The following is a 14,823-nucleotide window of genomic DNA, read 5'->3' on the forward strand; positions in this document are numbered from 1 at the left end:
CCTTCGACTTGATTTTTGTGTATGTAGCCAAATGTCTACACCATGCGTTTATGCCATAAAATTGTTCTATGGTTTGCTTATTTGGCTTTTCTTTTCAGCATGTTTGGCTCGCTATCTGAAAAGGAAATTGAGGCAGCTCTTGCTGCTTTAAATGATGGTGCAGTCTCAGAAGATGATGAAAATTTAGATGATGATAATATCGATTTTTACCCAAACGTACGGGATTTATTGCATGATCTGGATGAGGAGTCCATAGATCATAATCTACCCTTGGAACATAACGAAGATCTGATCTAATAGGTATATGCTCCTCTTCATAGACTATGGGAGGGTTATGTTCCAGGGTCTTCGTTATGTTCCAAGGGTAGATTATGATCTATGGACTCCTCATCCCGATCATGCAACAAATCCCGTACGTTTGGGTAATAATCGATGTTATCATCATCTAAATTTTCATCATCTTCTGAGACTGCACCATCATTTAAAGCAGCAAGAGCTGCCTCAATTTCCTTTTCAGATAGCGAGCCAAACATGCTGAAAAGAAAAGCCAAATAAACAAACCATAGAACAATTTTACGGCATACAAACGCATGGTGTAGACATTTGGCTACATACTGTTAATTTTCAAAAATATACTTTTTTTTCGTACTAAGATTTTTTTTATTATTTTTCCCCCTATCTGTGACTAAAAATCTAATTGAAATATTTTTTTCAAAACTAAATAAAAAATCATGCATTTAAGGGTTAAACGTTTTTTCGTCAGACTATTTCAGTAAAACATGCTATGTCAATCAAAAGTTTGGTTTATTTTTGCAAAACCTTCGTTTTAAAGCTTTCTTTTAATGAGAATGAGGCTAGCTGTGTATTGTGCAATAATAACTAGTTTGAATGCAGAGCTATTACAATCAATTTCCTCCAAAGCAAATTAGTATCATTACTGGGAGGTTAAGGCCCGCCATACCCGAACAGCTTGAAGCAGTTAGTATCGAGTTCTACGACTTTAGCTGCGACTGCACAGCCAACTACAGTACTCTACGTATACACATACACGGAACCGCTCGAGCATTTGTGAATGCTTCGGGAGGTCAAGCAGTCCCCTCGTCAGGCATAAATTGACTGATCGAGCTGTTGGCTGCTCTCGCGCAGTTACATCCGCTTTTCATTCCACGTCGCGCGCGCTTGACTTATTGAGCTGTTGAAACTAAGTGCTCCAGTATGGATGACCTACACTGAACTGTCCCACCAAACTCTTCGACAGAGGGGCGCCACCATCGTTCAACTATAATAGTTTCCAACATGGCAAAAATCGGAAGCAGCGATCCTGTATTGACGGTGGCGCCCCGCTGTCAATGTCACGGGTGAGACAGTTCAGTGTATTGGGATTGGGTCTATAGTTAAGTTATCAATGGCAGCTTCAAGCTGTTGATATTGATCACTGGCTAACTGCTCAAGCTGCCCGTGTATGGCGAGCCTAACATCTAGATATCAAACCATCGTAACTTTCTTACTTTAGTAATGCTGACTTCTAAAGAAATTAAGGTTGATAAAAATATTAGGGTTGACAAACTTGGAGGGCGGTTGCTACATGAGGGTGGTGTTGGTTAATTCATAAGTAATTGGATACGTGTTTTACGTTTATGAAACTTTACTTGTTACTCATTGTGTAAAATTATCTTCATATTCCTAATGAATTATTTATAAGAGAATGCTGCTGCATGGGAGACACAAGACAGTAGGCAAATTAGAAAATTTATTTATTTTTTTTATTTTCACCAACTTCAACCTTTATAAAAATATAGCTAACAACCTGCATTTTTAACTATGAGAAAACATAATCATAACAAAAATCGGCCCACCTACGTTTTACAGGAAAACTCGTCTCTACTGACACAATCATGGTGCCCCAACAATATTGGTGTTATTTGAAAGCCCAATAAATATCCATAAAGAAAAACACATTTAATTTCTTAATAAACGATTAACATTACAATAAATGTGACTTGAAAAAAGACCTAACTTTGGGCTCACCTCTGGGATCAATTAGACCAATTTTTATAGTTATAAAACCAAAGAATGATCTCACGTGTCCTCTTTAACAGATGGATAGCGATTAATCTCAACTTAACAGTATTAAAACCATAAAAGTTGGCTCAATCGTAACTACCTATTTTTTGAAGAAGTGACTCTGGATCCCTCTAAAGAGACAGTTTTGGGGTAAAAACCTTTCCTTTAATGAAATGAACTTTAGAACTAAGCTTTCAAATGGTGCCAACTTTTGTGGGCAGTGGGAATGCATACGTTTGAAAGTGCTTGTCGCGGGAGGGTCGATTTTCGTCGATTCGACAAACAACAGTGATCTGATTAGATAGACCAGTTTTAAGCAAAAAATAAACTTTTTAGTTATTGAATATTACAAGTTCACAAAACAGTTTTTTTATTTAAAATCTGTAAAAATAGCTCTGCGATATTAATAAAATTACGAAGCGCTATTCTTTCTATTTTTAAAATTGCTAACTCACCCTTATTACACAATTGTAGAAAGGAGGGGTGGGTGTCTTCGGGTTTAATGATGACAATGATAATATGAAAAAACGTGTTTCGTAAAAAAAATTCTTCAAAATATTTCTGAATAAAAAAGACCAGACCTTACAATTCATCTCTCATACTTTCCGGTGAAAGTGCTGTGATGATCAATGATGGCCCTGAAAAAGAATCTCCACGCATTTAGTTGCGTGCACAGTTAGTTACAAATGAAGTAGATCAGCTCTGGCCTTTGCATCATCCAAAAAGTTTACATAATTACTTACCTTCTACAAAAATCTTAGCTACTTACCAAGTAGCAGGTCGAAGCGCCGCGTCTTCCTTAAAATTAACAACGCGCGCACCGCAGTTGCTGGCACTAAACAAGCGAAGTTCAAAAACCTAGTTAATCGCAGACAGGCAATAATATCGAAACCATACTGCCGCAGAGGTCTTTGATTCCAGTGTTCGGTGGTGCACCACCAAGCGTGCTCCGATCTTAGCATTTTGACTCAAAAAATTAATATGAGAGAAAGACCCAAATCTACTGTGAGTGATGTGACAAATATTTTTTTTATTTTCAACCTTCATTCATTTACTTCAGCGGTTTTCTCCGATTCGTTTTAGATACTTAGAAACTTTCGGCTTAGTAGTTTTGCAGAAGGGTGGGTATAGGGAAAACCAAACGAATATTTCTTCAGCGGATTTTATCAAAACGCCTAAACAAATAGAGAAGCTGTTTATTCGTGATCAATAAAAAGACTCCCTTTTTCGATTCACTCCCTAAGAGACATGGCGACGACGTTGCAAAGGGATGTTTTTACGATAATAGGATAAGTTTATCACGCTCTGCACGCAACCTGAAACTGGGTTACAGGAAACGTGGAACAACACCAATTTAAAGTTTCTAGTGCCTTTAATTTAAAATATTATAAAATTTCGACCGACCTTGATTGTGTAGTTTACAGTTCTGTTACTTTTGTGACGAATCGCCAGACAGCTTTTTCTTTTGCATCGTCTTTGGAGAGTGATTGTGATTATTTTCTTGGAAGTTGTAATAATCCTATATTGACAAATAGAACCTTATTAATTAGTGATAATTAAAATTGAAATTAAACACTGCCTAGTGACACTAATTTTCGCCAAAAAGGTTTTTTAGGTATATGTATTTACAAGAAAATAATTATGACCGATTACCCTGAAGTGGTAGGAAAGCATGTAGTCCTACAAAATGTTGAAAGACCTCCACCTGTTAATTTACCGTATGGGAAAATTGTACGAAAGAAAGTTAGTATATCTTATGTTCAATTATGTTTGACTGAAAATCGTTATTTTGATATCCACAGATCGCCTTGTTACATCCAACCTGTATATCTTGAAGCTTTCTTTATAAATCCACTTATTTTTTGTTTCTAAATTTGCATTTTCATTGCAATATTTTAATTTACGACCGGTACAATACACTCGGTAAAATACGGTCTCGTCATTAGCCTCAGAATGCATTATCGTGGTTACATAGCTTTTTACAAAGCTCGGGCGCGTCACGAACGGCCCGCTATAAATCACCCGTTGCCGGAGTTACCCCGAGCTTTCGGCGGAAGCTCGCGCAGTTTAGGGCGGGCGGGCGACAGACGCACTCACTTTTGTTATTACGTTTCAAGTTTACCGCGAAGTTTTCGAACTAATGCATGTGTTCAACACATGTTTCCACACACGTCAAAAGTAGAATTTGCCTTGAAAAGCTCCGTTTTAGTGGACGTTAAAAAGCTCAGAGATGAGTGCCTTATGATATTAGGACCAGGTTAGCTCATTAGCAATGTTTGGTAGCGATCAACAATTTTCGTATTGAATTTGAAATGTTTTGTAGAAACAGCGAAGAAGAATGGACGGGTCTTTGGAGAACGATGAGCCGTTCATATTTCGTCTCAACGATAACGGTTCTGGACCAAGCCTTCTCGTCAAGGTAATGTATACGTAGATTCTAAGATTAGTAATCAGTTAAAGTAGTAGCGTAATTTGATTATTTTGTTTTTTATCATTAACTTTTAATTCTCATAAAAATTGTTATCTTGGTTAGAATTATTATGGAATCTAGGTACATGTTTAGCCAGAAAATCGAAGTCAGCCATCAAAACAGACGCTGCACTGGTTACAAGAATGATAAGAATGATTGTAAAATCCGTTGGGTTTATTTGGCAAGATTATAAAATTTTCTATGGGCTGAACTTTTAAGTTTAAATAATAAGGCAAAGTTATTCGTTATGGGAAAATAATGTCGGTTTGTCCAATCGATACGGTCATTAAATTTTCGGTTAACATTAAAAATTAAAATCTTCAGTTGATTAGTCAGACGCTCCGGGACTTCCTAGTGTTTGATGACAAACATAGGTGAGCACTCAGACAGACAATCAATTTTGGATGCTCACTTCAAATATTTATTTAAGGCGAGTGCTCGTTGACATGATGTTTCCCAATGATTTATTACATGATTGATTAATATTCCCAAATCTTATATTTTCTTCTTTTTGTCATCATCATTTTAGCCACAAGACGTTCACTGCTGAACATATGCCTCCTCCAATGATTTCCAGATCAAGTTCGGTTGGTTTTCTCTCTAAAGGTCTTCGACCTTTCTGAGTTGAAAATCTGGTACGACCGTTAATTTAGTATTATTTTCTTAATCTTATAGGTATGTGCGGAACGAGGCTGGAGAATGTACCATGGGTACAGCACCGGCGAGGACCGGTGGAACCTTTGGTGGCGGACCGGCGCGTTCCCTGCTGCGTGCTACAAGGCTCTTGGCGATTGGCAGGTGTTGTGTTTCAATACTTCATTTTAGGTGTCAGCTAAGTCAAACTGTTTTGTCGTATACACTCGTATAGACACATTCAGGACTCGTACCAGTGGGAACGGGAGGTGGGACTAGTCCCGCACCTTATCACCTACTTTTACGTCATAAGTTGACAGTTGACTGGGTAGGGCTTAAAGTTGTATGCACATTGCACACAGAATTTGCATTGCCTTAGTAAAGTGCTGCACCATGCAACGGTGCAGTCCTGTTGTCCCCCTGGTTGGCCTCCCTGAGGGATGACGACAACAGGATTTTGAGGTCCTGTTGTTCCCCCTGGCTAGGGTGTGACTGCATCGATCGAACAGAAATACATGAGTGAGATGCTATTCGTTTTTTTCAACCACATGCCGTCCACTACTGGACATGGCCTAAAGATTTCCATAACTCTTAATTATAATTATGGTCCAAATCGCTTGATATTGGTTTTGAAATAAGACCATAGAGCAATAAAACATAGTAGATAATAAAATCAAAATTATAATATTATTTTTTTCACAGTTCATGAACCACATACCAAAAGGAGGTTCGATATGCCGAAAGGATGGCTTGTCAAGGTTGCTGCGCTGCATGAGAAAAATTTATGGATCCATTTACGACTTCAGGTATGTAGTCCTATATCCTTGGTTTCAAACTTTTCTCGTTTTGAGCTATTATTTCCGTTTGTTATTGCACTATTGTCGCAAAACGAAAGGTTAAAATTCGCCAGCCAATATTATACAATTTATACAGCTTTCATTCACGGATTCTAGTTTCCATCGAATAGCTGCATTCTCCATAATTCGATTTGGCTGGATTCCTCGGTATTGTGTTCCTTTTGTCAGCCGCAATCGATTCACAGGATGTTTCGTGATTGAACACATTGACGCAGGCCTCCGTCAGAATGGCTGGGGTGACGGGCGTTACTATAGATTTTGGGTACACCAGAAATCAATTACATATGAAATTGCAGCTGGCAGTTGAATGGGACATAATAAAAATACATTTCTACGATACCCACTGCCTATAAATTTCTATTCCCATGTGCATTTCATTCTGTCATTGATGTTTTTATAACGCATCTTGCATCACTTTATTACTATGTTAAAATCAAAATTAAAACTATGTATTTTCATATAGTATCTTTAACATGATGTTTCCTTTACACTATCTCACCTCTCCAAATAGTCTTGCAATAAACTTTTTTATATTCCGAATCCAATCATTTTTTAAACCGTAATTAATCAAAATTGATTCAGAAACAGACGTACGTATTCCTATTTTTATTTAAACATAAAAACTATAATGCTGTCTTCAATAAAATTGGCGTGCAGACAGGCCTACATTATGACAGGCTTAAATATAGATATCCTAATTTGTTTTACCTTGTCTGTCCCAAAAATAGACAAGTCTGAGCTTATGCAAATGCTACTTAGTTATTTGGAGTAATAAATGAATGTTTCTACCCTTTCGTTGTTGAAGGTCGTCTGTGGCTCTACATTTTCTGCCCATCAATCAATTTAAGTAACATTTTCAGATGTAATCGTTTGTTTTCGTTCGCTGACGGCAATGCCGATACGAAAAAAGATTATTTCCGTATTATTACATTGTTCGAAACGGAATATAAATCGTTTTTACAATTTAAACCGATAAAAAGCGGTAAAAATATATTTGGGACACGCGAGCCGAGCTCTCGGTTGTAAATTGTAATTTTATCCTGATGGAAATTAACAACGGGGGAATCTCGTGTTACACAAACAGATTAAAATGCAATTGATTTAAAGCTATCGTAAAACAATTTTGCGGTATTTTGGTAGCGGATCGAGCGTTATTTAAAAATTGTTGGATGAAAAATTGCGTGTTACGTAGAGCTTTTACAGTGTAAAAAGTTATTTTCATTCTAATAAAGCTACTGACTGAATGCAATCTAAAAAGTATTATTAGTATTCAGTCAGTCTATAATATGTAGGGTACTTGCATACTGTTGCAACATATCCTTTGATTCACTACTTGTAAGATGCCACAGAATACTCAGAGCGTGTCCGTAGGTACATTTCGTTTCGTCCGTTTACAAGGATATTCTACCTACCTACTATGTATCTTGTAGCCATTATAATCAAGATCTTGTAAAGGGGTAAAGCCGACTCAAAACTCAACACAAACATAAGTAGTTCGTAACTGTGGCATAAATGGATACACCATACACAGACCTGCGGAAAGTAGCGCCGTTGTTGTACTACTGAAAGTACTATTTAGCGCCGTTGTTGTACTACCTTCCATACTCGTACTTGATATAGGGCAAGATAAATCACCCATGCCTGAACCTATAGGATTAATGCCCCCTGTGTAGGGCGACTCAGATCGCGTGCCCCATACGTATACAGCTTACTTCATTTCATTTACTAACTTTGGGTTCTATTTTTAGCTGATTCAACAAAATAGTTTTGTCTATTTTTGGATTGTATCACTCTTGACTCGAGTGCTTATTATACTTAGCAAAAGTTTTCTTCACTGATAAGAATAATTCAATTTGAGATTTGAACAAGTCGGATTCGTTACGGAGGCACAATTGCTATTATTTCTTGTTTAGGTCTCAAACTCTAGATTAGCTCATAAATACTACTATTAATTAGGTATTAAATAATTAAGGACTAATCTCGGTTAAAATTTCTATCCTTTTTTATCAAGAACTCAAGAACGCCTGCAATCTATCACCCTTCACATCTACACAAGCCGGTATCGGCTTTATTGCATTGATCGTGCTTGCTTATGCGGTTAAGATAAGCAGCAGTAACCGCAATACTCAGCTATTTCCCAAAATAACCGCTTGCAGCAGTCCGATTGTGAAATCGTTCCTAATTCGCATTCGAAAATTTCCAAGTTTGATTATACCCGTAAAAAGGTAACGTAACGTAATCGGCTTTTTCCAAAACGGGCATGCGCCAGCATTTGTTGATTGTGTTGTCGTGCGCCGCGCGTCGCGCTCAATGGACTGGCTTGCGTGCCGCACGGCACTGGCCCTACGTATTTTTATACACTGAAAAGCGCCTGAATTGCACCCACATGTTTAACGTGTAGCCGAATGCGTTGTGAATCGTCGAGATAAAATACACATATATTCTTTTATAGGCGTACCATAAGTTAGATTGTTTGAAGACACTAATAGAAGTGTACCACGATTACGTTTTTTCATGTTAGCATTTTGCAAGACCGTAACATTGAAGTTTCTAAGTAGGTACTTCTTAGATACTTGAAGATAAATAAAATTATTTCAATGCAATCTAGGACTATAAATACCAAAGTCCTTACTGCCTTCAAAGATAACCTTGCATTAAGGGCAAGAAAATGCAAGCGGAATTAATAGGCTTAATTCAGCATTGGAAAAGTTAAGCCCGCCTGTAAAGGTCATATTAAAATTGTGCATGCATCAAGGAAGGTGAAAGTTCACGGTGATATTAAATAATCGGCAATATTAATGAACCAAAGCAATTACCTTAAGTGGTACCACGGTTGCGTGACTGATATTCAAAAGAAAGAATCCGTTTAGTTGTTTTGGCATTAGCATTCATTGCTCGGGGCTGGTGCTCAGGGACTAATATGACGTTACTAAGTTGGCTGCCTTGATTGCTATTGTTTTATTGCTGAGTACAAAACTCTATAAATATATATACTTGCTTTACTAACTCAAGCTGTACCTACTTTGTGAGAAGCAAATAACACTTGACCTTACATTGACGGTTCTATGTAGTACATAATCAATGACAACACATAACATCAGAATGGAGCCCATAAAATTCACATGAAACACACACATTTTACTACGTTCCAGCCAAGTTTTCTGTACGTCATACAGTTGCGTATTGCCAAAATCGACGTACACATACATCGTAAAATCAGCAAGTCCACATAGCAGAGACCCCGAGTCAAATTGCAAAGTATCGTGTTGAGTTACAGCCTTCGCAAACACGCAACACTGACAGTATTTTCAAATTATGTACCGAGCATAGTATTTATGTACTTACTTTGTTTTTATTTGGAGATATAGCACCATTATAGCACTATCTAGTCTGTGGAATTCAGTTAGCTGTGTTGACAGACATTGTTGGGTTAAGTTGTGGGCTATTGGAAGCGCGAAAAGCTAGTTTGTGAAAAGTGAAAAGTTTGTGCAGAGCTTCCTCGTTGTGGATAAAAAAAAAGTTCCGAGAGCCTGCCTTACACCAATAGAATAAACATTGTGATTTAGAAACAGGACATAGTATGAGGTTGTGTGGAGCAAGTGAGATGCAGTATTGGTCATACGTATGTACGAGTAATAAAATATGTATAAGCGAGCCTTGGCTGGAGATAATGTCGTACACGCAGAGTAATAAATATAATCTGAATGCGTAGCATCTTCTATAACATACATATGCGGAGCATAAAATTCCTTTCATGCCAACTTTTAGGTTATGCACCTATGTCCTACTCAACTTTTCTGTATGAGCTACACAAAGTATGAAAAAAGTTATGTAGACGAAGTTTATTTCTGCCGTTCTATCAAGCAACTTTTCTTAATCTCAACTAGATGACCAATAGGAAAATGTTATAAATAAAGTTAATACTTTATTTATAACATTTTAATAACAACAATTTTAACAACTGGTTAATACCAGGACGATAATAAGGCCCAGTTTTTTGATTCGTAGTTAAAATAACCAATAGTCAAATTTGACAGATGTCAAGTGACAAGTGGTTAAATTTCAGAAAAAAATGTTTTTCGAACAATGGTTAGCTTGACTTTTAGTACATTTTTTAACTATTAGTTAACATTTTGTTAATATTTAACCATTAGTAGCAAAATTTAACAATTTGTTATTTTAACTATGAATCAAAAAACTGGGCCTAAGTAACTTACACGCTTCAATCCTGTCACTTAGGTCTATAAAATTATTTTTATAGCGTGACAAACCGCAGTAAGAATTAGCGCTATCTTATCCTCGCTTAGTCCCATCGATTCGTTTTAATTATGTTAGTTCAATTTAAAATTTTGCAAGTAAAACCTTCACCGTTTTATTAAACCTGGTTATTGTCGTAAAATGTATTATTATCTCTTATTTTCGTTTTGTTAATTTTGAATATTTTTAGAACAAAACTGTATAAGTTAAACCGGGCACTCACTAGCAAACTGTAGCTATCCAAAACACTAACATTGGATTGCACAAAAGTCGTCGTTTCAGCCGAAAGACGTCCACTGCTGGACAAAGGCCTCCCCCAAGGATTTCCACAAAGACCGGTCCTGCGCCGCTCACATCCAGGCGCCTCCCGCGAACTTCACCAGATCGTCGGTCCTTTAACTATAAAAAACCGGCCAAGTGCGAGTCGGGCTCGCACACCGAGGGTTCCGCCGTACAAACGTAGCGGTTTACAATTTATGACGTATTAAATCAAATTACTTACTTGATTCCGTTGCGAGTAGTGGCGAATTTCAAAATATGCGGTATGATTATTTTTTATTTATTTATTTTTCCTATATTTGCATTATAGGTAGGTACCTCAGCGTTTTGAATTTTTGCGTTGATTTAGAATTTCTCACAGTTTAGAGGCAATTAGATTTAAGAAGTGTTTGATATGAATTTCAACTTTAATATCTCTACGCGTTCATGTGAAAAAGGGTAGGTAGTAAGTTTATAATTATTAAAAAAATATTTTATGTCATGTAAGCAAAAATAATATTTTAAATTTTATATAACTTCAAATTTATCATTTTCGCAATTTTTCCTTTATCTGTACTATATAACGTTGCTTCGTGCCGAATTTCAAGATTCTGAGTTCACAGGAAGTACCTTGTAGGTTTTGATTCCCTAGCGTGTGACGGAAATTCGTCTAAGGTGTCGCACAGTGTTTTTTTTTGACCCGAAAAAGTGACATTCTGTTTTTATCACTAATATCCAAAGTTTAACTTATTATTAATGTTAGACTAAAACACCCAGGTGACAAATAGCTATAGATTATTTTTTTTAAAATATTTTAGAAAATTTATTTTTTACTGGGTCAAACTACAATTTTATTATTATTTAAAGAAACGTACACACTAAGCTTCTCTTTGCATTGCAGGTAGGTAGGTTGGTGTATGGCGAATATTATTGCACCTATAATTATTTAAAAGTAGTTATAGGAACGACAGTATGATTATTTTTTAAATTTAAGAAATTATTATTTTTCTCTTTTTCTATGCCGAAGTAGAATCTCTGCTTAGGTCAGATAAATTTCTTATAATAAGCTCTATCACCTGAAATTTTTCTATATTCTAACTCGGCCGCAATTTCGAGAAACCATATTTTTTCCAAAATGTTAGGATTGTCACAAAAAATGACCTTACGTAGTTCCACTTTCTTTAGGGTTCCGTGGCCAAAGGATGCTAATCGGTCCTAATTATGTGTTTAATTTGTCTTAGGTAGGTTATCAGTTAAATTACTATCAGTGCTCAAGAATACTGTTTCTTCATCATCTTTTAAGATATATGAAGGCTCTTGATCATCAGGAGTGGTATTTATATTTGTATAATATTAATTATGTCCCGTTAGCATCCTTTGGCCACGGAACCCTAAAGAAAGTGGAACTACGTAAGGTAATTTTTTGTGACAATCCTAACATTTTGGAAAAAATAAGTTTTCTCGAAATTGCGGCCGAGTTAGAATATAGAAAAATTTCAGGTGATAGAGCTTATTATAAGAAATTTATCTGACCTAAGCAGAGATTCTACTTCGGCATAGAAAAAGAGAAAAATATTAATTTCTTAAATTTAAAAAATAATCATACTGTCGTTCCTATAACTACTTTTAAATAATTATAGGTGCAATAATATTCGCCATACACCAACCTACCTACCTGCAATGCAAAGAGAAGCTTAGTGTGTACGTTTCTTTAAATAATAATAAAATTGTAGTTTGACCCAGTACAAGATAAATTTTCTAAAATATTTTTTTAAAAATAATCTATAGCTATTTGTCACCTGGGTGTTTTAGTCTAACATTAATAATAAGTTAAACTTTGGATATTAGTGATAAAAACAGAATGTCACTTTTTCGGGTCAAAAAAAACACTGTGTGTCGGTATAAACTGCTGTATCTTTTGATCGCGTTAACTTAGAAGTTTGATTTTTTTACTTCTTAAAGGGACAATAGATCTAGGTATTTGGTATAAATTTCAATTTGATACCTTTATTCGTTCGTGAGAAATAAGGTAGTAAGTTTCATTTTATTAAAATATTTTAATTATATTTGTATAACTAAAAAAATGTAATTTTCGCAATTTTTCCTATATTTGCATTATATGACAATGCTTTATGCCAAATTTCAAGATTCTGAGTTTACGGGAAGTATCCTGTAGGTTTTGATTCCTTTGCGAGTGTCGAAAATTTGTTGAAAATATCGACATAATCGGCTGTATCTTTTGATTGGCTTGGCTTAGAAGTTTGATATTTTCACAGCTTAAAGGGACAATAGACCTGAGTATTTCATGTGAATTTCAGCTTGATACGTTCACGCGTTCTTGAGATAAAGGGTCTTGACAGACGGACGGACGGACAACAAAGTGATCCTATAAGGGTTCCGTTTTTTCCTTTTGAGGTACGGAACCCTAAAAACGTCAAAAGTCTGTCAAACTCCATACAAAAACACCGATTAAAGTTGTAGTTACGGTTAAAGTTAGGTGATGCAACTCGGTGTAAGAAATGACTTGGATGTTGGCTATTATAGCCATGTGAATTAAATCTATGTAAATATTAGCTAACTCTTTATTTATCGTCTCTTTTCAGTCCACCATGCTACCACCTCCCGCTGGAGTATGCGAAGTTGGTGTCCGAGTTCTCCAGGCTGCGACGCAACGAAGATGGTGACTCCAATGTCATCTGGATACATAAACCTGTGGCTCAGAGCCAGGGTCGAGGGATTTTTCTATTTCGGGTAATGCATAAGAAATGTAAATGGTAAACTATTGCGATAGTATATTTAGTGTCTTGTATGGAAGACATCTTTATGGAACACAGCGTGGGACGTCCACCTACAAGGTGGACCAACGACAACGTAAAGGTAGCTGGGAAGCGCTGGACGCAGGCCGCTACCAATCAATCAACGTGGAAAGCATTGGGGGAGACCTATGTTCAGCAGTGGACGTCCTATGGCTGAAATGATGATGATGATGATGATGATGATGATGATGATGGGAGACAATCCTTATTTATGCTGACTCTGAATCATGATTCATGGTTTGCATTGCAAATCTCTTTTCCTCGCATGGGGAAATAAACACGTCCGTGTTGTTTTTAAAAATGAAAATTTTTTCGGCCAGTGGCTTTACAGCCTACAATCTTGTACAGGTCTGTCTAGTAAAAAAATAAATTGAAAAGGTCGTTTACGCGTACGGCCAAACTCCTTGGGCGCGCGCCTAGCCGGCGAGAAACTTATTTTTAACTTTGTTCTTTTCGATTGTCTCTTGTTTTTTTCTCTTCACACTCTTCTTTTTACCATAAAACCAAGTGCCTATTGTATTGTATGTGAATTTTTATTGTAAAATAATCAATTAAACCATCTCGTAGTGTCGGTGACATCATTTACTTTTAGCTATCATTTGCTTTCTTCTTCTTTTCGTGTCGACAACAAACTTATACAGTATCAGCCAAAAACTCCGCCACAAGAGTGGCGTTGTCAGTAGCACTCATCAAATCCTCATTTGCTTTTATTACTTCTGTGACTCTAGGTAAAGGACATCAAGTATTGTAATAAATCGAAACCGTTTTTGTTTTCAGAGCATTTGCGAGATGCGATGTGGCACTGCTGCGGTAGTGCAGCGGTACATAGAGCGGCCTCTACTCATCGCTGGATACAAGTTTGACTTGCGGCTCTACGTTTGTGTGCCGGGGTACAGGCCTCTGACTGCGTACATGTATGCTGAAGGATTAGCTAGATTTGGTAAGGAAATATCAATAAAGTGTTATTACAAGCTATTGAGCTAGTGGGTACAGTTAGCGCCACATAATTCGTGACACAAAAAGTTGACCTTATTGCTTAAGTTGCGAACTTATTGGTTACTTGGGTGTCACGAACGAACTATTTGACGCTGACTGTACTGAAAAGCTTTACGTAGTGGGATGTGTTACCACATAATACAGTGTGAGTCACGTTAAAGTGTACAAAAAATTGACCTCTTTTTTGTCGATAACAATAGGTCTAGTTTCATCTATTTTCATAACATTTTAACGTGACTCACACTGTATAATACATAAGTCTAGTAGATAAGTTAATTTCTGTAACACATTTGTTTGTAATTCCTAAAAATAAATAAAGTAAAGTACTAACTATAGTAGATCAAGGTATGAAAAATGATACGAGGATCGAGAATATCTATAAATAAAGATATAAAGAAAGAAGAAAATGTTCGACTTTCGTAACTGCATCTTTAGACCGCTTTTACGTGTAATATATCTTTGGCGGAAAAGT

The 14,823-nt window shown here is 36.5% G+C and overlaps 1 protein-coding gene across 1 annotated transcript in view; it reads left to right on the top strand.

Annotated features, from left to right (window-relative positions):
- Positions 1–14,823, top strand: part of LOC135071305 (uncharacterized) — a 48,079-nt gene that overhangs the window by 24,895 nt on the left and 8,361 nt on the right. The window contains exons 15-19 of the mRNA XM_063965096.1: positions 4,388–4,483; positions 5,210–5,332; positions 5,870–5,973; positions 13,143–13,290; positions 14,133–14,295. Coding sequence (XP_063821166.1) covers positions 4,388–4,483; positions 5,210–5,332; positions 5,870–5,973; positions 13,143–13,290; positions 14,133–14,295 — 634 coding nt within the window. The remainder of the gene's footprint in view (positions 1–4,387; positions 4,484–5,209; positions 5,333–5,869; positions 5,974–13,142; positions 13,291–14,132; positions 14,296–14,823) is intronic.

Source organism: Ostrinia nubilalis, chromosome 4 (assembly GCF_963855985.1).
Source record: "Ostrinia nubilalis chromosome 4, ilOstNubi1.1, whole genome shotgun sequence".
NCBI classification, from domain to species: domain Eukaryota; kingdom Metazoa; phylum Arthropoda; class Insecta; order Lepidoptera; family Crambidae; genus Ostrinia; species Ostrinia nubilalis.